General features: G+C 48.3%; 1 protein-coding gene across 5 annotated transcripts in view; it reads left to right on the top strand.

Moving 5' to 3' along the window:
• Positions 1-23,450, top strand: part of TBC1D1 (TBC1 domain family member 1) — a 239,014-nt gene that overhangs the window by 201,308 nt on the left and 14,256 nt on the right. For all 5 annotated transcript variants that reach the window (XM_041753548.1, XM_041753547.1, XM_041753549.1 and 2 more), the window contains 3 exons: positions 1,021-1,179; positions 14,918-15,162; positions 17,485-17,644. In XM_041753548.1, the coding sequence (XP_041609482.1) occupies positions 1,021-1,179; positions 14,918-15,162; positions 17,485-17,644 (564 nt within the window). The remainder of the gene's footprint in view (positions 1-1,020; positions 1,180-14,917; positions 15,163-17,484; positions 17,645-23,450) is intronic.

Genomic DNA, 23,450 nt, shown 5'->3' with positions numbered 1-23,450 from the left:
AGACGCAGAGATACAGGCAGAGGGAGAAGCAGGCTCCATGCAGGGAGCCCGACATGGGACTCGATCCTGGGTCTCCAGGATCACAACCTGGGCCAAAGGCGGTGCTAAACTGCTGAGCCACCCAGGCATCCCCAACCAGAAAGTTTTGACTCAAAAGCGTCACTTTTCTAATGAAGTTTCCCTTAAATAACATCATTGGCTTCAAGAGAGCTTTTCCTAGTTTTAGACGACGTTTTTAACCACTTGGAAAAGTGTTCAAATCAGTTGTATTTAAAACATGAGCTAGAGAGGCTCTCGGATAGCTTTTCTTGTGTCCAGGTCCCCAAGGCACGTTTGTGTGGATGGTGTCCAGCCTCTTGTCCCTTTCTCTGCCCACCTCGCTCATGGTGTCTAAGCAGGATTCCCCAGTTAGGCTGCTCAAGAACATTCCGTAGATCCCCAGAGCTGCCAGATAAAGTGCAGGTTCCCTACCCTTCATTTCGCCTCTCGAGGTAGCCCATCCAGCCTGACTGCCCTTAAGGTTTCCTTCCTCTGACCTGTCTTCTCTCTCGCCTCCCACATTCAGGCATCTTGGCACAAGTGAAGGATTCCGTGCCATCTTGGTCTCCTTCATCTGAACCCCCGCACTCGGCTCACGCCCCCTGTGTGAGACGGCATCTTGCACTGTAATTTTGCGTGGCTGGGTGTCTTTCCCTAGAACATTACTAAATAGGCACCAGAGAGGGGCTCATGCCATTCACCAGTTCAGCCTTTGCTGGGTCTGGCCCAGTCTGAACATAGTATGTACTTGAGAGCCACAAGGCAAGCAAGAGGGCCATGGGAGGTGGGGGGAAAGATGGGGCTGTGCAAAGAGGGGAGCAGAGAGGACAAAATGTTGGTTGTTTGACTTTCCATTTCGATGCTCTTAATTCCTGTGGAACAAGAGGTTGGGTCAATGGAATGAAACCTAACTCATTTTTATTAAGTCATGCTCTGAGCATAACAATCTACTTTCTACCCACCCCCACCACCCCCTTGAAGGTGTGCCACGTCATCTTCGGGGGGAAATCTGGAAGTTCCTGGCAGAGCAGTACCGCCTTCGACACCAGTTTCCCAGTAAACAGCAGCCAAAGGACACACCATACAAAGAACTCCTAAAACGGCTCACCTCCCAACAGCACGCGATCCTTATCGACCTGGGTAAGTCGGCCGTCAGCCTGACATGCCAGCAGAAGCTTCACTCGCTTGAAAAATGGGAAGAGAGCGTCTGAGTTGCTTAGCGATCTGCCTTTAGGTTTAGCCATCAAAATTTACTACTGAGACTTCCAGTTGGAAAAGCCCTGGGGCAATCACAGATGCCTTCAAGTATATAAAAATCTCTCTCTCTTGTCCGGGCAGCTTGTTAACTCCGCTCTGCATGAAGGCTCCGGTCGTGATCGCCGTTCAGTTCAGTAATTCAGATACTGATAGGAGGTTTTAGAGTCCACCGAAGGAACATCCTGGAAAACCTAAGTGTCAGAACCGACGCTCGGTCTAATAGCAGGAGGCATGCCCTAGTCTTTATCAATTACAGACAGGACTTATTAGAAAAGTTGTAGAAAGCAATTGTAGGTGGGTTTGGGACCGGTTTATTCTGGAAACAGGGTGGCATCCTTGTCTCTTGAACAGTGTTAAAAGCCCTGAGATGGGGGAAACTGTGTTGGGTACATCTGCACCTGCCCCAGTGAGGAACGAGTGGAATTAGGATTATCACTGTGGTGTATGAAAGAGCCCCCCGCCCCCCTGACCTGTCAGTGGCCATGAGCGGGGTGGAGGTGGGGTGCATCCTCTTCTGTCTGCTCCCCATCACAGCCGCTAGCAGCAGGGCTCCCAGGCCCCCACCGGCCCCATGTGGCAGGAGCTCGGGCCTGTGGCTTTTAGAGCACGTGGTCCTGCTTCTGGAACATCCATCCTGGCGGCTGCCGCTGAGGGCTCCCCAGAGTTCCTGTCTGTGCTCCGGGCCCCACAGTGGCCTGGCTCCTGAGGTTCCTGCAGCTGGGAGGGAGGGAGGGAGGGAGGGAGGATATTGCCCAGTGGTTTGGGGTGTGGGCTAGACGAGACAGCATCGAGTCTTACCTGTCCAGCCATGTAGCAAATTAAAGGGTTAACTTCAAAATGAATGAATGAACGAATGAATGAATGGTTAACCTCATATGAGTTCTTTGTTAGGTCCAAGCTCAGATGTCCTAAGAAACTGCCCCAGACCCTCGTAGCCTCTTCTCCCTCCCGCCTTCAGACTGGATCCGGTGTTTCTGCTGGGCCTTTGGGTCCCACCCCCTGCTCCCCCGCCGTGATACTTCCACATTCGACATTGTCACGATTATCATTAGTATTTAAAGCTAATATGTACCTTCACCCTGGGCTGAATGTCCTGTAAAGTTACTTAAGGTACCTTCTTTAGTCTTTGCAACACGCCCAGGCAGATATTGTTCTATCTCTGTTGAGAGCTGAGAAAACTGAAACACAGAAAGGTTAAGTAACTTGCTCAAAATAACCTGCAGGGCGCACTCCCTCCCCTGCCCCCATAACATCTTGAGGAATGGGCCCTGAATCTTCTTAAGAAAGAGTAAACTGAGGCACAGGGAGGACTGCTGTGGAGCACGGACATACGGTTAACAGGCAGCCCCCCTGAAGGCCAGCCCCCCCCTTTCCGAGGCCCCCTGAGCCTGGGATGCCTGTGCGTTCCCATGGCGATGGCTGGCCCAGGGTGAAGGGTGATGCTGCTGACAGGCCGTGACTGCCCCTTGGGGACCAAGTGTGAGGCCTGGGGCTGGAGCCCGTTTGGCCCACTGACCCCCAGAAGAGCAGTTTTGTGAACTGGCAGCTGTGTTTGCTAATGTGATGAGTAACAGAAAAATGTCATTATGTTCCTATCACGTGAAATGAAGTGAAAAATAAATGGAGAGTAGGAGGGGGCAGGGGGTGGGAGGTACAGCCGGTTTCTCTGCCTGCTCGCCACTGTTTCGTGGGATGGGAGGAGGAGGAGGGGAGCCTGTCCCCCCTCTCATTACAGATGTCCTCTTAGTTTTCACTAGTATTCCTCTCGTCCTTCCCCAGGCAGTGTGGACCTTCTGCCTCCTGGTGCTCAGAGGTACTCACTTTCCTGCAGAGGGGGATGAAAAGGCCTGGTCAGCATTAAGGCCTGGGGTGGGGGTCCCTCCCCTGCCATGAGCCCACTCCACTTGTCATGGGGTCCGTGCGACCGAGACTCTCCCTTTCCTCATTCTCAGAGCCAGGTGACACTTCTGCCCTCTCGTCCCTACCTGGCTCCCCCTCCCACCCCTCTGCACCCCCTGCTCCCACCAGGCCAGCTCAGCTCCACCCCGCTCTGCTCCCCACAGCACTGGCCACCTCTCCAGCTCACTTCTTTCCCAGTCCTGGCCTCCATTTCAGATGCCCTCCACATACCCACCCAGTGCCCAAAAGAAGCTGTTTTCCAACAATACATTTTCCACGTAACCTCTGTGCAGGTGTCCAGGTTTTACCCAGGGACCCTCCCAGAGCCGGACTTCTCTCCTGACCGGAGCTGGAGAAACTACCCAGCAGCGGGCCCAGGGTGCACACTGCTGGCTCCGCTCAGCAAGGTTCGGAGAGGCCTCACTTAGGAGTTCCTGCAAACATTGCTTCCTGCTCCCCTCTCACCAGGGGTGGCATTTGCCCAGTTAGTTGTTTGGTCTACACTGTGGCTAAGTCGAGGCCCAAGAAAGGTGTGTAGTGCTGAGCAAAAACAAATCAGTATTTCAGTTCTTCTTAGGAAGTGGCACTTTTATCCTGGTCACAAGAACAGAGTGCCTGTTGGTTAGTTGTATTTTGGATCTTCGTGGGTTTTTGTTTTCCTGCCTCTTGCTTTCCTTTCTGAAATTAGCTCTTCATGTAATCAGCGTTTCATAAGATTTTTTTTTTCCTCCAAAGAGTAAGAATAATAGACTTTGTAGTCAGGCAGTGGTTTATAGTTTATAAAACTTAATTCTTAAGCTTTGTCTGACTTCAGCTTTACACAACCCTGTATGAAGCTGGGCACATACTATCTGCGCTACAGTGGAGGTGATAAATGAAGCCAAGAGAAGTGTGTACTTTGTCCAGCTGACAAGCTACTCAGTGGCAGAAAGTTCTAGGCCTGGGGTCGTCTTAGTTTCTGTATCATGCCCCTTCAGGGACACCATACAGCTGCTCTTTCTTGGATCTGCCTGCCACACACCAACACAGCTTTCCCCGAGGCAATGCACCTTCAGAGTTGACCACACCCAGCCAAGGGAAAATCGCTTCTCCTGGGCTGAGCAAAGACCACTTAGCAAATCATTCTTAGTTCGGGAACCTGCCCCACCTTTTAAGTCGGGTTCTACCTCCTATCATCTGTGCAGCCCACAGGTAATCGCAACCTTTCTCTCCTCTGGTCCTCCATACCGAGCAGACAACATGGACAGACAGGCACCCTGCCTTCTGGCTCTGCCTCCCACTCCCACACTACAGGCTGCCAGCCAGAGACCCCCTCAAGCTCCCTTCCTCTGTCCTCCACCGCTTCAGGGGCTCCTCTTCCTGACACCCCAGCCCCTACACCTCCTGTCAGTGAAGACTTCCACCCACGAGGCTCTCCAGCCTCTCCCCTGACAGGAGGGATTTAGCCGGAGCAAAATGTGAGCAGGTCCAGAAATACAGGAACACCCTTAAATCTAAGAGCAGAGACAGGAACTGTCCCTAATCCTCCTCCACATTGATGACTTGTGTTATTCATCTGTGTTTTATAGGTCACTAAAGTGGTAACATAGGGGTTTACATACCCCACAGAGGTCTGGTGAGTCTTTGGTGACCAGAGCTAGTATTGTCTGATGGGCTTCTAGAGACCTTCCATCAGTGACCTGTGAACGGGCGCAGCCGTGCCCCTGCTGCAGTGAGGCGCAAAGCGTATATCCAGAGACGTGGCTGGCTCCATAGTCCAGCATGAGAGCTGTCGTATTGATGTTGGCTTCCACTTAACATATTTTAACCAAAGGTATAAAAGCTGCCTGGTGTCTTAAAGAAAAGGAGCTATTATCTGAGTGTTAGAAAGAAGAATTTTCTCCTTGCTTTTTTAGAGTCCATAAAAGATGAGGAGGAGAAGAGCCTCCAGAATGAAGGATGGGCTGAGAGTGTTTAAGAACAGTGACTATAGAAGGGCAGAGAGGGTTTTCCCTTCTCACTCCCTTTTTGGTAATTTGCCTTGCTTGGCTGCACCACAAAAGCTGAGTCCTGTGTGCTTTGGGTAGTAGATGGGTGCTGAGAGTGAGCACCACTTTCTGTTTCATCTTGGGGTTGACGTCCTGTGTGAGAAACTAAAAAGCGTTAATGGCAAAAACCAGAAAAGTACCTAAAATTTGCCGTGCAGTGATCTTGTTCTGTACCACCTGTCTGGCCAGTTGGGGACTTGCCTTTATGGGGGTCCCTTGAACAGTCACAACTCAAGAGTGTAAGAAATTCTTGCACTAACAGCTACATGCATAATTCCCAAGGGCCTGTCCCTGTCTGTTGTGGTATCATCCAGACCATATACGATAACCTATTGCTCATCTCAGTGGCTTACCGATCACTCTTTAGCCTCAGACCGACAGAACTAAGTGTGGGTGTGATAAGGTGAGGTGACTTCATCTCCTCTTGTAGGGGTCTGAACTCTCCTTGTGACCTCCAAGCCAAAAAGAAGTCCTTAGCTAGAATTCACAAATTTCCACAGTGTAAAGACTCCCACCTTGGCTAATGTTCAGCTACAAACTTGGGGTTCACTGACTGTGGAATTTAGCAGAGATGCGCGCGGACTCCGGAGGAGCCAGTTCCAGGGGTCACTGGACTTAGCCAAACATTTCTTAAAAGTAATCTGTCCAGAGAGCAGCTCTCTCTCTCCCCCTCACCCTGCCCCTGCCCCTACTCATTCAGTAGTGGTTCCTCAGATCCTTCCTGAGCACCTGGTACATTCCTTGCCCTCTCAGAAATACACGCTCCAGTGGGGAAGACGAACACGAAACAACCGATAACCACATTATTACACTAAAATCGTGAGGAGTTCTACAGAGCATATTTTCTCCCCGGCCTTTCTCAAATGCCACTCAGAGCTAAATGCAGCAGTTTAAGAAGACCTTAGGATCACAGCGCTCATCAGGGAAGGAGACCTGGAGGTGGTTCGGTTGTTGGGTTGCTCTGCTTCCCCTGCCACTGAGGAAGCCGAGGGGCAGGGAGTCAGAGGGTCCAGGCTGAGTGCTGATTAGCCAGTCCTGCCCCCTGGAGATGCAGAGATCTCCAGGCTCTCTGTGAAAGAAGCCAAAGAAAGAAACTTGTTTGTCAAGTGTTGGGGCCGCCACTAACTGAATAGTTCTGCAGGTGACCCTGTGTGTGCCCCCAACTGACCTCTGGGCTCCCCGAGCAGCTGCAGCCAAGTCAACAAAGCTCAGGGGCCCCAGGGTCTCTCCTGGGATGGAGTCAGGTGGCCTGTGGAGACAGTGGGGCAGGACACTTGAAAGGTGGGGAGGGTTTCTCCTGAGACCAAGCAGGGGTCCCTTGCAGGAGTCCTTGAAGACCCTGTGAAGAACATGTTCCTGGAGGCCGCCAGCCCTGCCATGCCGCAGAGGAAGCATTTCTAGGTGAGGGTGGTGGTGGGGTGTCCGCATGTTCACAGGCACTCGGGTGGCTCTGATGTGGTTAGTGTTTGAAAACTGCTGGAAGAAAGCTGATCTTCACCTGCAGAGGGACAGAGAAGGAAAGAAAGAGTCGTCCCCGAAAAACATCCCTGAGAAGGACCACTTAGATTGTCCTGAGCACTGCGTGAAATTAAGTTGTAGGTCATTTGGACATGTGTCCGAATCGTGGGTCTCCTCCCCGGTCTTGCCAGCACGTGGCTCCACTGCCACACACGAGACACAGGATCACGGCAGGTCTTTTTAATACAGATGAGGAGTTAGTATTCACGTTTGACTCTCGCCACTTTGCGGTCTCCTCCTCCTCCTGCGTGTGAGGGACACCCCGCCTGAGAGAGAAATCTGAAGGGCCTGCCTTTCTGTCCCTAGGAGCCCATGAGAACCTGGAGAGAGGCAGGGCCCGTCGCCGGATGCGTTTGCAGGAAGGGTGTCACGGCTTTGATCCAGCCTCCTCGGCTGGCAGGAGTGAGGTTCTCTTCCCAGGCTGGAGTCCTTCAGCGCCAGGCCGCTCGCTTCTTATTGAGTCAGACGCTCTTTCGAGAATCTTTTCACAGGCTTCGAACAAAACAGTAAACCGCGTTTTGCTTGTAGTTACTGCGCTCTGAGCGGTGAGGTCCAAGGGGCTAGACGTGTTCCCATGTGTGCCCTGCCCCAGGCTCCAGTCCCTGCTGGGGATTAACATGCAGAGATAAAACTAACTTTATAAATTAGTTCATAAGAATAGTTTTTTCTTTTTTTCTTCCCAGTGCTAACTTAGTACCTTCTAAATGGGGTTGGAGGGTTGCAGTACTCAGTGCTGGATTATGTGAATGCAGATGCACAAAGGACTGTAATAAACACATACGTATAAACATATCAGTGTGAACTGTGCATTTTCCAAAAGAAAAGAAATTTAGTGAGAGGTGTTGTTTTATGTTTTTTTTAAATGAAATTAAATTAATTTTTTTTATTGGAGTTCAATTTCATTGTTTTATGTTTTAATGCCTGGCTTAATAGAATTAAATGCCTTCTCTCATTTTTGCTTCTGCATCCAATCTAGCACATTTATGTTGTTTGAAATATATGAAGAAAAAGCTAACTTTGCATCAATAGATAACACAGTTGGAGAAGGGAGTGGGAACCTCATGGACCCTGGAAAGATCAACCATACAATTGAGAACCACTGACCTAGAAAAATGCCATGTAGGGAAATAGTGTCCTGTTCCCCCCACCCCCACCCCCCAAATAGCATTTGGTGTAATACATAGACTGCATTACGAAGTCAAATGGGCAGTCATTCTTCCTCTCCTCCAGCCAGGAGCTGGAGACCAGATGCTTGTGATTGCTCCCCAGCCTGGGAGTGGGCGTGGGGGCCTGTCCTGCACTGAGTCCCAGACCCTGTGGGACAGGAAATTGTGTCGGGAATCTCATGAAACACACAGGACATTTGTTTTAGCTTGATGAGGTTTGTATGAACAGGCTTCTTGCATAAAGAAGGTCAGCGACAGCTTCTGACACTGCAACATGAGAGACTGGGCTGGTTTGGGTGTAATAACTAAAGATCTGGAAGTTCAGGGTTCCCAGGTGTGTTTGGCGATTTGAGATGGCGATGATGTTTGTTTCTGTTATTATTTGGAATTCATATCAGCTTTCAGTTCCCCATGTTTATGAATTCCCAATTTCACAGAAATCAGTTGCTGGGTTAAAACTTGCCTTTGCCTCTGGAAGTCCGTTAGAACGGGAGATTTTCAGGCTCAGATGGAATGTTGTAGTCAGTAAAGGGATAGTTGTGCCCCTACCTTGAAATAGAAATTGTGCACTTTTGCTACAGAACTGTTATTATGTGTGCCTTACCCCCCCCCCCCCCCCCCCCGCCCCACCACACACACACCTTTCTTGGTTGGAAGCTGGATTTTTGTATGTTTTCTGTGTGGTGTATCTGAAGACAGTTGCCCGTGCTTACATACCATCAATTGCACCCACTTGTGCCAGGCATTGAACATGTACCCTCAGCTCCACAAACTCTGCATTCTGGCCTTTGTCGAGAGGGGACTGAGGTTCAGAGAGGCGAGGTGGTCGATTCTGAGCTGCACCTGTTGCTGTTGGGATCGGGGGCTACTCCTCTGCACTTGACCACGCTGCCTCGTAGGCACATCCACAGAGGAAGATTCTCTCTCCATTCATCAGAGTTCACATGCTATGTTGTAAGATGTTCAGCTAAATAGTAGAAACGTTCTGGGTTCTTTTCTCCACTATTGAGAATGAGGAGCATAATGCCTCCTGCTCAGGTGGCAGGGGGGAAATAAGACCCAGCCTGAGAACCGAGTTCCGTCCTGGTCCAAGATGCGCACCCCACCACACCCGTGGTGTCTTTCCTTTCCATCGTTATCAAATGTCCGAGGGCTTCAAATAAAACCTGAGTGTTCTCATATAGGCCCCCGTGCTTCCTGCTCACCATGTGAGTCCTTTCTGTCTAGGTAATTACCCTGGTTTCACTTCCGTAAAAACGAGTCCTCCAGGAGCGAGGTTGAATAGCACTCGCCAAGCCTAATTCAAGCTACGTATTCAGAAGCAGGAAAGGTACTTTCCCTTAAAAATATTCTGTGATTTATCCTTTCACCTGATTTGTAAGTTGTAATAGAAGTTAACACAGATCTATAATCCTATAATTCCAAAACCCAAACTATGAAAACCAAAAGTTGTCCTGTAACTCATCTTTGGCAAGAACATAGTGAGTCGTGAACTCTTTGGAGGCAAACTTTGACTCGAACTGCCACGAGCCCTTTAGTAGACTCGCTGTGGTCCCCAGTGTGGCTTTTCCTGTGTGTTTCCGCAGACTCGTAAGTGTGTGCGACTGCGGGCTGCTGCCCTCGGCCCTGCTGGGGGTTAGCTAGTACACGACCGACACGCTGCCACCGTTCTAAAAGTCACAGATTTTGAGTTGTGACATGCATTTCAAATCTTCAAGGGTTTTGGTGGGAGGTTGCAGAACTCGACTGTGTTGGTCCCGTTTATGAAATGCCCCAAGCTTTATAGGTCCAAGGAGGAGTTGGCCGGCGCTCTACCCTCAGCCGCAGTCTGCTCTTCCCCATCAGTCCATCTTGATGACCCACCTGGTTCCCCGTGCTCGCAGCTCCGCAGTCTGCACTCCCTTCTCTCAGTCTAAGCCTGCCCCGAGAGTAAGTCTGGAGTCCTGCCCTGTTCGCTGTGCCACTGGTGCTCTCCGAGCTAAAGGACTGTCCCCTGGCTCATGTGCCAGTTGACCTCCTCTGGTCTCTGCTCGTCCTGGGCCATCTCATAGGCTGGCTCTCAGAGTTTTCTTTAGTGAGGAGTCCCCTGTCTCAGCCCCCTCGGTGGCCTGCGCTGGCTCCATGTCCTTCACATGGCCCACAGGCTAAGCCTGGTATCCAAGCTTACAGGCCCTGCTTTTAACTTTCACATCCTCCCTCGTGATGGCCAGCCCCTGACCTATGGGCCATGCCCATGAGCAGTCTGCGCCCTGCCCATGTGGTTCCTGCTGCCTCTGTGCTTCCCCACCACCCTCCTTTTGTTCATGCCTCTTTCCCCTGCTTGGTTCAGCTGAAGAGTCACTTCCTCCAGGCAGCCTTCCCAGACTCCTACCCTGTGCCTGGGCCAGTCCTCTTGGCTTTCCGGCTCATCTCCGTAAACTATACTTCTGTATACCTCTAACCTCTACTCTTGGTGCTTGTTACCACCACATGATGGAGGAGAGCCACTAGCACCATCAGTCATCTGAAATGGTCTCTCTTATTCTTGTGAAAGCCCTGTGCAAGCAGGGCCACGTCCCTCCTGTGCCCAGCACCCTGTGGAGGTCCTGTGGTCAGTAAATACTTTAATTTTCTGGATTTATCTTTTTTTCTTTTTCTACCAGATTGTGAGTTTCTTAGGGGCAAAAAATAAATAAATAAATAAAAAAGTTGGTCTTTCGGTTCTGTGGCACAGTTCCTGTCACAAAGGGAGCTCTGAGTACAGGGGCAGGGGAATGACTGTTACTGTGCTCACATGAGTACTTTCAAAAGCCCACATCTAAGCCTGCAGATTCTTTGGTGCAAGGAGCAGGTCTGTTGTTGTGTGATAACCCTGTTTCTCAGAAAGCTGGCTTGGTGGTCATCTGGAGCACCCCACCCTAGTGGCCATTACTCATTCAGGGCCAGCTGTGTGTGGCGTCACACCAGGCCTGACACCCTCTTGCATTTAACCCTCACAGCGGCCCCCAGTAAATGCAGTCACACTCCTCCCTTTTCACAGGTGGAAAGTGGAGGCTCTGAGGAATTAGCCAAGGGCCCAGGGTCACACAGCCAGGACAGATATAGGAGGCACGACTGGTACATGTGGAAGTACTGAGTGAGAAGTTAAGCAAAAAAACACTAACCTGCGTTGGAGGAGCCGGGACTCCCCAGGGGAAGGCTTTGCTGAGGAGGTGGAGGACTTGAACTTTCCATGATAAAAGGAAGGCGGGACTTTGGCTCTCCTGACAACTCGGTGCTATGAGCTGGGGACGACAACGTGAGTGGTGGTAATAGCTGTGTTTCCCCAATTCCCATACCTTTTGCTTTGACATCTGCAGTGTGAGAACTCAGTCTCTGGAGTCAGGGACCAGTGTTCGGATCCTGGGTTTGCCACTTCTTAGTGGGGTGGTTTGACTAAAGGGCTCTAATGCTTTCACTTACCACATTTTTCTCAGGAATAAAACGAGGGTGATGTTATTGTTTGTGTAAGACTTGCCTAAAATGCTTCATGGGGTATTATCTGTGTGATGTATGGTCTGTGGTCTTGTGAGATAAAGCCTGTCCCCACCTAGAGTGCTTGGTTGGCTTTTTGAAGTCCCCTAAATCAAGGACCCACAGTCCAGAAGGGGTTGCTAAAGTACTGCAGTTGCCACTGAAACGTACATCTGAGGATGGCTTGTTCTTAGCCTAAGAGATGCTCTGTGTAATTTTTTTTTTTTTATTGGTGAATTGGATAACATTCAAGATCTGTAGTTGATCAGAAAGTGTTGGGGCCTGGCCACCAGTGGCTCTGGAGCAGAATGTAAGGCAACGCCCACTGGGGCCGTGTCCCTGCACCCCTTGGAGCATCTGTGTGGGACCACTGGTGGCCTGGGCTCTGCCGTCAGACAGACAGTACCCTCCTCCAGCTGAACCTTTCCCAAGAGGTGCTTGTTGGAGGCCGGAGGCCACAGCATGAGACGTTCTTATGTGGTTCTCTTTTCACATCAGCGTGCTAGTAAAGGTCATATGTTTGGTGGAATTTGGCCTCTCATAACATACTGCTTGGTGGCAAAGCTGTGGGAAATGTGGCTGTAGCAACTCCTGGAAGCTACCATGGGGGCTGCCTGCCTCAAACAGGGTATATAATTTTTAGGGCCTGTTGCAAAATGAAAATGCAGACTCCCCTGTTCAAAAATGAAGAATTTCAGGGCACTGACGCAGAGCATTAAACCCAGCACGAGACCCTTCTGAGCGCAGAGCCATTGTGGTTATATAGGACATGAGGCCGTGAATGCCCTGCCGCAAATCTTATAATTGTCAAGTGGTCTTATAATTGTCAAGTGGCACCAGTTACTCCCCAGCCGGCTGGGCTTGTTCTCTTGGGAGCCTTGCAAGGATTAAATGGAGAATGTCCCCCATTGATAGATGAATGGATAAGGATGTGGTATGTATACAGTGGAATATTACTTGGCCATAAAAAGAGTGGAATCTTGCTGTTTACAATGTGGATGGACCTCGAAAGTATTATTATGCTAAGTGAAATAGAGACACATACCATGTGCTTTCACTTATATGTGGAATATGAAAAAAAAAAACAAAAAAACAAAAAAAAACAAAGCAAACGAACAAAAAAACCAGACTCATAAATAGAAACTAGTGGTTGCTAGAGGAGGGTGGGGTATGAAATAGATGAAGGGAATATTCAGAGAGAGGTAGAAGTGTCCAGTCCCAAAATAAGTGACAGAGATGAAAAGTAGAGCATAGGGAATGTGGCCAGTAGTACTGTAATAAGGTCATATGGTGACACTTGTCTCGGTGAGGATTGAGTCATGTGTAGAATTGTCGAATCAGAATGTGCGCCTGAAACTAACAACGCTGTACGTCAGCTCTGATAATAAGAGTAAAGGTAAGTCTGGGAATGCCCACTCCACAAACAGGGCCGGTTGGTGCTGGCTCTCGTTTCTGGGAGGGATGGCATCTGATAGGAGAGGGCATCCAGTAAGCAGAAGGGCTAACGTTGACAGGTCGGAAGGGGACCCAGTCTCTCCTGGCCTTCCCTCCCACATGGGGCCGGTGTGTGTGCTGCGCTTGTGCCTGTTTGAGACCCAGAGGACGTCGGAGCGAGGGGTGGATGGATGGCAGGCTGGGGTGGGCCATGTGTGGAATATGCAGAGGTGGGAAGGGCCCCACTGCTGGGAAGCAGGTAGCGATGCTGGAGTGAGACTCAGAGGAAAGAGGTATCCCGGGTGCTGTCAGTCCAGTGGTCAGGTGAGCTCACTGAGCGTGGGAAGTGTGGCTCATCTCCAGCCTGAGGTGTGCTGTCAGCGTGAAGAGGACACTGGGTTTCCAAGGCATATTAGTATGAAACTTAAAAAAAAGAATGCAAAAGGAACGTCTCGGTCATTTGCATATTATGTGTTGAGATCACATTTGTTTATGTTGGTTTTTTTTTTTTTTTTTAAGATTTAATTTACTTATTCATGAGCGACACAGGCAGAGGGAGAAGCAGGCTCCATGCAGGGAGCCTGATGTGGGACTCGATCCCAGAACTTCAGGATCACGCCCCGGGCTGAAGGCAGATGCTCAACCACTGAGCCACCCAGGCGTCCCTAAATAAGTGGTCTTAACATTAATTTTACCTGTTGCCTTTTAATGTGGCTGCTAGAGAGTATTTAATTATGGTTGAGCTGTACATGCCATGGTAGACTAGGAAAAGGCACGGATGTAAGTACCCCCCCTCAGGCTCATGCACAGGCACTCGCAGTTACACACACACACACACACACACACACACATACACACCCCATGCAGAGCCTCCAAACACCCCCTGTGCCACCCCGAGGCTATGCCCCGGAGGAGAGTCTGGGGTTTGGGGGAGAGGAAGTGAGGAGGTGTGCAGAGCTCCCCTGCTGGGTGCGCAGAATTTGTTCCTGGAGCACCGAGGGCCACTGAGTGCTTTCTAGCAGTGGGGGTGACATGTTCAGGGTGAGTTTGGGGACATCTTGTTGGGGGAAGAGGCAGAGCAGGCAAGAAATGGGCGAAGGACAAGAAGCCCGGAAAGTAGTCAGACGGTTGCTAGCCTCTTAAATCAAGGTCAAACAGATCCAGGGTTGATTAAATGCTTTCTTACTTACAGCTGAGCAAGAACACACGAATGCGTGATCCCTCCCTTTCCTGAGGCCGAATAATTAAGGTGAACAAGCTTGTGGCCTAGATCACCTTCGGCATTTGCTGATCCAAACGAGGCCATAATTCTTACCTGAGTCCGATCTTGGCCCTTGGCTTGGCTCTAGACCTTTCCTCTTTCACACAAGTACTTTTTGCCCTGAAAACACATTTCCCCTTCAGGCACATTCCAGGAGGGAGGTGGGTGAGCTGGGATTTGACAGGTATCAGCCACAGGAGCCTCCCAGACAAAAGAAGTCTTTAAACCTTATCTGAACACCAGCTTTTTGTGAAAATAATCAGGATGTTGAGGGTTTTAAATTTTTTTTTTTTTTTTTTTTACTTCTTTCTGGAAGGTAACTGTTTTGTGTAAAAGAAAACACCTGCTGTTTCAAAGCACTGCCTGTGGTTTAAAAGTACAGAAATACGCATGTAGTGTGAAGCATTTGCAGGCAGAATACGTGCAGGCCGGGAAAAGCTGATGGGGCGGTGGGGGGGTGTCCGCAGCGCCCTGAGGCCTTGGCTGCACGCAGGTGGTGTGGGACAGGGCAGCTGCAAAACCCCACAGCTCTCGGCTCCTCTTGAGAGGAGGCAGTTTTCTTTTTGTTGGAGCTTGAACTCCAGATACCTGCAGGACCAAAGATAGCCCTAATTTCTTTCACTGGAACCACCACCGCAACAGCATAAATAATTGCCGATTTTTCATTGCCAACCTTATCCTAAGAACGACCACCTGCCTGGTTTACAGAGCTGATTTAGGATCCAGCTTCCAAAGATCTGTTCTTTCACCTGAAGCACATCCGATTTCTGGTTCAATAGGCTTTCTTTTTTTTAAATTACAGCTAATACACATTGTTTTTGCAGGGCGAACCTTTCCAACGCATCCGTACTTCTCTACCCAGCTCGGAGCAGGGCAGCTGTCACTTTACAACATCCTGAAGGCCTACTCGCTTCTAGACCAGGAAGTAGGATACTGCCAAGGTCTCAGCTTTGTAGCAGGCATTTTGCTGCTTCACATGGGTGAGGAAGAGGCATTTAACATGCTCAAGTTTCTGATGTTTGAAATGGGACTGCGCAAACAGTATCGGCCGGACATGATTATTTTACAGGTAGAGAGCGTTCCTTATGTGTTTGCTAGAGACAAATGCCAAAAATGTTTATGACCCCTTTCCCGGTCTCTCTCAGGAACTTTTCCCACCATTGGTTAACATTGGAGTAACTGTCATTGCTGAGCCCTGTGCTAGGCACTAGGCCAGGTGTTTCATATTGCACTTATCGCCTCAGTAACCCTCAGGATGACGTTATTGATCGGCTCAATTTATAGATGGGCAGACTTACCTTAACTCGGGTTACCCCGCTAGCAAGTGGCGGAGTTGGGGTTGAAACCCAGGCCTGTCTGACTCCAGGACCCTCCCTTACCCTTCGTCAGACCATCTTCAGATCCAATTCCTACCTCCCACTGTATTTGTCACTTCCTCTGCCAGGGATCCCCCTCAGGCCACCCTTAGCCCTTGTCACCCAGATCCAGCTCAAATATCCAAATCCTGGGAGAAGCTCTTTCTGACCACCCTGACATGTGCCTCCCTTCCCCCCAAATTCCATCCCAGGCACGTGTATCATGTTATCCTGTTTCATTTCTGTTGGCATAAAACACTAACTGCCTGAAATTATCTTGTTTCCTCGTTTCATTTACCTGTTTATTTTTTGACTTTTTAAAAAAAATTTTTTTCTGACTTTGCTTAGCATGTATCATAAGAAGGAGGGATCTAACCTATTTTTGAGCTGCGTCTCTAGTTCTTAGAACAGTTCCTGGGATGAAGTAGGCACCCAGTCAGTATTTGTTGAACAACCAAGTGGCAGGTCAGAGCAAAGGAAAGCCAAAGAGCAGTGTGTGCCAGGTGCTGCTTCTGCCACCTTTCAGAGGTGAGGAGAGCTCTGGATTCTGCTTTGGGAATATTCCTAAATGTTGGATTGCATGTATACATGTTCATTTACCAGCAAGCTACTCTGATTTCAGAGCCTGAGTATTTTTTTTTTTTCAAGAAGGGATGCATTAGAGCCAAGGACTCTTTGAGAGTATCAAATTGGGTGGTTAAAAATCCTTTTACCTCCATCAGTGAATATGAACCCTATGAACATGAGTCTCATATAAGGAAGTGATTTAATTTTTAATTTTTTTTTTTAAGATTTTATTTATTCATGAGAGACAAAGAGAGAGAGAGAGAGAGAGAGGCAGAGATAGGCAGAGGGAGAAGCAGGCTCCATGCAGGGAGCCCGATGTGAGACTTGATCCTGGGTTTCCAGGATCAGGCCCTGGGCTGAAGGCGGTGCTAAATCGCTGAGCCACCCAGGCATCCCAGAAGCGATTTCATTAACTAAAAAATTTTGACCCACATAACACCACAGATACTGTCAGGTTCTTTCTGTGTTCTCCCCCACTGGCTTTAATATAGGTGCACCTGCCATCTAGGAGAGTGCCATGTTCAAGTTAATTTAGTATTGAAACACCTGACTCTCATTGGGCTTTTAGTTTTGGTGACTAGATTTTTTGCAATCCAGAAAATCCATAGCTGGTACTTTAAGGGCTGTGTTGTCTATGTCCCTAGAAATAGCTTTTTTTCTTTTTTCTTTTTTTTGGAAGTTGGGGCAGTATGTGTCCAACCCAAAGCGTCTCAGTGGGGTTTTGACCCTCTCTGGATGGTGGTTTCTTTGGGCTCAGGCCACCAGACTGCTGAAACCCAGGCTGACGCTAGGATCCCTGTAAGCTGTGGGACCCATCATGGGCTTCCTGCCAGAACCATAGCACTGTCTATAGAGGGGACCCTTTGGAAGTTATTTTCTCCATCTTGAGATAAACAGTTGTCTTATTTTAACTTGCCCAGGTTCTGTATATTTCATATGTTATAAACCTACAGAAGTGACACCTGTCCTGCCTGTGGAGTGACTTGAGGAGTCTAGAGTGAATTTGCTGAGTGAACAGGTATCATAGAATCCTTCCACAGAATCATCATATGCCCCCACTTTGCTCTTAGCAGAGAGGCTGGCTTTACATTTTGAATTCCCCGGGGTGTGAGTTTTGCTAGGAATGTATATTGTAGGAGAATTTGTGAAATGTTCCCACAAGACAGATGTTTAGATTCTAGTAGCCAAGGAATACAGGGGACAGTAGAAAGAAAGGAAATGGTAGGAGAAGACCCAACATTAGTGTTCCCGGCTATGTCTGACCACTGCCTCCTGGACACCAGGAACCCGAGAAGTGCTTATGGGCTAAGTGAGTAGTTGAGATCAGCAGTTATCATAGTCCAAATAGAGTATCCAACACTGTAATAATTCTTCTCTCACAGCCTGTAAGTAACTGAACACATGTAGCAGGTATCTAATTCTGACACCTGCGTGTGTGTGTGTGCATGTGTGTCTGTATGTCCCCCCAGATCCAGATGTACCAGCTCTCGAGGCTTCTCCACGATTACCACAGAGACCTCTACAATCACCTCGAGGAGCATGAGATCGGCCCCAGCCTCTATGCCGCCCCCTGGTTTCTCACCGTGTTTGCCTCACAGTTCCCATTGGGATTTGTAGCCAGAGTCTTTGGTAAGTGCGTGTAAATCGGTTTGCCTGAACCAGCTTCCTCCTGTCGGGGGTGGGGTAGGGGGGACATTTATTCTCATTCCGTGGTGAGTCCCCTTTTATACCTGTATCTTCTACAAGAACAGGGTGGTGGTTGACATTCTGGATCTAGTCAGCACTGGGTTTTGTGAACTTCAAGACCAGCTTCACCTCTGATGCTCTTTGGGCTTCCCTGGATGCCACCATCTGGTGGGGTGTAGACCCTTTTCCCCCACTACCAGGCTGTCCCCAGAGCAGACATCTTCAAAGACTTGGCCAGGGGGCCCTATGCCTGTATTCCAGGCATGTGTCTCTCATGAATAGTCTTCCTCAACCTCTCTGACCTGAGACTTCATTGATGATGGCTCCTTAAAACTTTTCAACTGATGACTTGTGGGCTGCTGTTCTTTCTCGAGTCCCTTCATATCTCCTCTTCCCATTTCTCTTCTTCCTCTGCCCTTGGCTTTTCATTTCCTCTGCTAGCTCACTCTTGATAGACCCCTCTGTGCTGATGACTCACTGGACCACCCTCACGGCCCCCCACTCTCCCCCGCCTCATCTTCCCAGACTCCACAGCCCCTTCCACTTGTGTGCCCCACTGTGGCCATAGGCGGTTCACATGTCACACCATCTCCTACTTTCTTGATGTAATTTTTGCCAAGATTGTCAGAGTTAAGCGGGTGTTTGCATGGTAAGCACATCGCTTGCCCTCCAGGAGCCAAGTGACCACTGTGAGCACAGGCACTTCCTGCAGGGGTTTTTCCCTGTTTCAGAGTGAAAGAATCATTTTGACAATTCAGATTCTTTTTAATTTAATTTTTTTTTACTACGGAGGTTTTTAGGAAATTGATAATCATCACACATCGAGTGTTTTTAAGGTGTCACTGATGTCCAGTCACCTTTTAGTTTAAAAATCTGTGATCTCATACTTTTCTCAGATTTGCTTCTAGAATTAGAGAACATCTCAAAGGGAGCAGGTGTGTCCAGAACCATTGAGAGAGCATTCCTTTGGCATGCTTGGGAAAGATAGCTTTGTAGATCCAAAATCTAGAAATCCTGAAATTTGCTTTTTAACATAAGTGGGGACTGAGCTGGTCTTCCTCATCTTTCCCCCAGCGTGCTAGACTTATTCTTACTCCTATCCACAAGAACTTCTGAAGAATGTTCCATTGGGCTTTACTAGAAGAGTCTGTATTCTACTAGAAGAGTCTGTATTCTTAAACTATTCACTACCCCCACCCCCTTTTGCATAACTCCCTCCCCATATGATTCTTACTTTCTGTCCCTTAAAAAAATCATTGGGAAAAAAAAAATAATTGGAAAAAAAGAGATACTAAAAAAAGGTCTCCTGGTTTTAATAAATCATTAGTGAGATTCCATGAGGGTTTTATACCGTAGATTAAAAAGAAGATAATTAAAAGGTCACAACAAAAAAAAAAAGTGTGAAAATTGTCTGCTTTAGTTTACTAACAAGAGTCACCCAAATCATAAGATCTCTAGCTGTAGGCTGAAGTCTTTCTTGCCACAAATGTCTTTTTTTTTTTTTTTTTAACTTTTCTTACTCTGGAAATGAAAAAATCATTAGTCTACTTTTTCTCCTGATTTTTTAGTGTATTTTTCAGACAGGGTAGCAGAGAGGAGTGATGATTGAAAGAAGTGGGAGGGGAGGAGTTGGTGTTAATGGTTTGAAAATAGTTCGAGCATCAAATTACAGCATTTGTGAGAAAAAAATCCACAAAGGGGACTCCCATGGGTGGGTCAGCATGAAGGGATCACTGCCCAGCACCCCAGCCTTGGGCTGCTGCCTTGCAGATAGCTCTGGGGCGCCAGGGCCACAGAACTCAGGAAAGAGCCTTTCCTGGCATAAGAGGCACCAGCAACAAACTCTGCTTTGGAAATGCCAGCCCTCCCGGTAGAGAATATTCGCAACTCTAAAGCGCATCCTGACGACTTCATAAATTAGAAGCTAAAGCCGGCAAAAGCAGGATACTTCTATTACATAATCAGTGGTGAGTCTCGGAGGCTCTTCTATATTATGCATAAAGATGCCAGTGTCTCTAACTCCCAGGTCCCACAGACCCCTGCTGTACTAAGTGGGTTCGTGTCCAGCTGGCTGAGGCTCCTCAGATCCTCGGCAGGAAGTGGGACTCAAGGCAGCACTGTGCGTGATGTCATTTTGCAAAAACTGTTGGTTTTCGTTTTTGTTTTGTTTTGCACAATCTAGTCCATCTATCAGTACTTAAAACCAAACCATTTTATTAGTAGGCTCCACAGAAAGGTTTTTTAAAAACCCACTTCTGTATTTAGCATTGGCGACTCGAACTGTGTGTGTTTAGCTCCGTGATGGTGGATAGCTTAGTTTTAAATCCCCGAACCTGCCATTCATACACAGTCGTCTATTTTGGCCTGAAGCCCATTTCATTGTAAGCCTTTAGGCCTGAATAAACCCTTCAAAACAAATGGACCTTTGTCAGATGTTCACCATTTCATAGGTAAGTACAGGATTCTCAGCTTGCGGACGGCATAGCTCATATATTAATTACCAGGTTACTTCGAATTAAGTATATGCTCCTTGGAGGAACGCCAGCCAGTGATGCGTGTGCCTTAACCTTCACGTGATGATCACACTTCCTGAATGTCAGCCCTTCTGATTGGGTGTCACAGAATGTAAAATAGCCTCCTCCTGTATGCTTCTAGCTCGGGCCTAGAGGGGTCCTGGGAGAGATGCTTGCTCTGTTCACTTTCAGATCACACCTACCTTTGGGGGGAAAAGATCTGAAAAATAGGACCCGGCTTGCTCCTGATGGAGGAGGCGGCTGTGGTATGAGGCTCCTGATGTTTGCTATAGGCTGTGCTGCCAAGTAGATGAGGGAGTGTAGAAAGGAAGGGTTTGGCAAAAAACACAGAAGCCACCTGTAACATAGGGATTCAGAGAGGCTTTAGGACTAAAATAGACTTAGAAAAAAACAAGATGGTTTAAATGGCCAGGAAGAAAGTTCTCCCCCAGAGAACCTGATACAGTGGCAGGGAAGTGAGTTTTTGGAAAATCTGCGCTGTCTTTCTGCCGTGGGTCTGCAATCATCCTTCCTTTTCCTCCCACCTGGTTCTGGTAGGAAGGTGGGGCTCTCACACCTGGGGGACCCCGCCTCCTACAAGAGAGTTGAGGAGAGGGGTTGCCCTTGACAAAGACAAAGGTGGCTGGACCAGAAGATGCAGGATAGGTTTGCTTCACTGGCCATGTGTTTGGCATGGATGGTTCCCCCTGTAGGAAAACTGCACCTTTATGTCACGGGGCGTTCCAAGTAATTCCGATACATGTCAACACAGTAACAGGCCTGCTGAAGTGTCTTCAAAGGAAAGGAGTTATTTGCATCATTCTCAGCGAACAGTCTGCACAAGTGGTGGAGTCAGCCGAATTTCAGGTTCCCTTTCCTTCCTGCTTGATAAAACCCTTCGCCCATCTCTGAGCAGCTTGAAACCGGAGAGAAGGGAAGTTGGCTGCAGGGTGGTGAGCAGGGCTTCTGCGGGGCCACTGTGGCTCTGGCAGTTCACTTTCTTGTGCAGTGATTTTCAGATGCAGGAAATAAACTCACTTTCCCAAGGAGGTTTTTTGTTGTTGTTGTTGTTTTTTAATTTCCAGAATGTAAATGTATAAGGATTGAAAAATGGACAAAAATGAAAATAATTGGGTGGGAGCAGTGTGTTTCTAGGTGACATTTTTCTTTATTATTATTTAAAAATTATTTAAGTTTTAGAATTTCCAGAGGGAGAGAGAAAAAGGTAATGATATGGCCCGAAGTCTAGTCAGATAAATTAGAAGCCCCTACCCCCAAGCCAGACTTTGGGGCTGGGGAGGGAAGGCGGGGTTCTCCCTTTAACCCTTCAGGCACATTCCTTCCTTGTTTGCCCAGATGAGCTCCTTATTTGAGGCCTCCCCAGGCTGATAGGCTTCTGGGGCTGAGCTCCCCCAGCCTCAGTAGTGGGGACAGCTGGCCAGCTTGTCCTCAGAAGGATGGCACCCGGCTTGCGCCTCCAGGCATGCTAGATGAGCATCTTGCAGCTGGCAGCCGATACCTGTGAGTCTGCTGGTGGGAGTCAGTGTGATCTTACCTGTGGTGGCTTTTCTCTGAAGCTAAATAGCCTTTGCAAGGATCATACTCATACTGGATCTCATTAACATCATCTCCTTACTAGTGCGGTGACCCACTCAGAAAAAAAGGAACGGAAAGCCTTGGGTGACCCTTGCTGTGCTCTGGGTAGAGTTAGAATGCTGGTGTTGGGACGGAGAGCCCTCCTTGACCTGGCCCCACCCTGTACCCCACAGGGTCCCTCTTCAGGCTCCCATTTGTGCTGTGCTGTTTTCACACCTCTGGGCATTTACACCTTCTTTTTCTCTTCCTTCCTTCCTGACTTCTTACCTAGCAGGTTTCTTTTCTTTTCTTTTCTTTTCTTTTCTTTTCTTTTTCTTTTTCTTTTTCTTTTTCTTTTTCTTTTTCTTTTTCTTTTTCTTTTTCTTTTTTTAGATTTTATTTATTTGACAAAGCACAAGCAGGGGGAGCAGCAGGCAGAGGGGGAAAGAGAAGCAGGCTCCCCGCCGAGCAGGGGGCCCGAAGCTGGGCTGATCCCAGGACCCTGGGATCGTGACCTGAGCTGAAGGCAGATGCTTAATGGACTGAGCCACCCAGCTGGTACCCCTCCTTGCCTGTTGGTTCTTCAAGATTGGATTTGGCAGCCACCTTTCCTTAGAATGTTTTCCGACCCTTTTGTTCTCATAACCCCTGGGCATAACTCCATCACACCAGCAGCTTTCAGCATCTCTGCAAGTTTGCTCTTTATGCTTTTGTTCATGGCTGGGTCTCTGGTGCTTGATACAAAACCTGGCAAGTATTAGATGCCCAGTGAATGCTTGCTGACTTAAATGAGAGACATGCCTCAGCAGGGAGAAGAGTGCTCTTAAGCCACTGGGCACAGCGTTAGGAAAGAACAGCATTAAATACAGAGAGGCCCGATGAGACAAATATATCCAGGGCTATATTTTCAAAGAGGGTTTAAAAAAAAAAAAAAAAAACCCACCTCTCCTAACTTTTTTTTTTGTTTGTTTTCTTCGTGCAGACCAGAAAAGTCTGAGTTTAGAGTGCTAGGCAGCACTCTGCTAAGTAGATTTGTTATAAAAACTAAGATCCTGGGGTGCCTGGGCAGCTCAGTTGGTTAAATGTCTGAATCTTGATTTCAGCTCAGGTCATAATCTCAAGGTCATGAGATTGAGTCCCACATCTGGCTCCATGCTGGGTGTGGAGCCTGCTTAATTACGATTCTCTCTCTCCCTCTGTGCCCCCCCCCCTTCCCCCAAACCAAACAACAATGACTCCAAGAACCTAACAGAATAAGACTTGGAAGACCTGTTGTCAGCCTTAAGAGATAGCTGATATGGATTGCATATTTGATTGTGCTCGTAAAACCTCCCCAATCATTCTTTATCTTAATTGGCTTAGTCGAGGTGCTTTGCCCCATTGTAAGGGATGAGTCTCAGAGACTGAAGACACTGCACCATGGCAGGTGGTCTGGCGTGCAGTCCTCTCCCAGGACCCTTGCACAGAAAACTTGGTATTTATTCTGATAGATGCTATCAGTATTTGTTCAGCAACGAGTGTTGATCTATTGAAAGGAAGTTTTGCTGTCTGAACCACAGAAGCTTCAAGTTTGCCTTGTTTGGGGAAATACTTCTTTTTAAAAACACGTCTTAGTTATAGCACTGTTTGGGATCTTTTTTATTGTCCGTAGTGATGAATTA

This window comes from Vulpes lagopus, chromosome 4 (assembly GCF_018345385.1).
Source record: "Vulpes lagopus strain Blue_001 chromosome 4, ASM1834538v1, whole genome shotgun sequence".
Taxonomy (NCBI): Eukaryota; Metazoa; Chordata; class Mammalia; order Carnivora; family Canidae; genus Vulpes; species Vulpes lagopus.
Note: the sequence above shows the minus strand (reverse complement) of the source record. Positions and strands in the feature narration are given on the sequence as shown.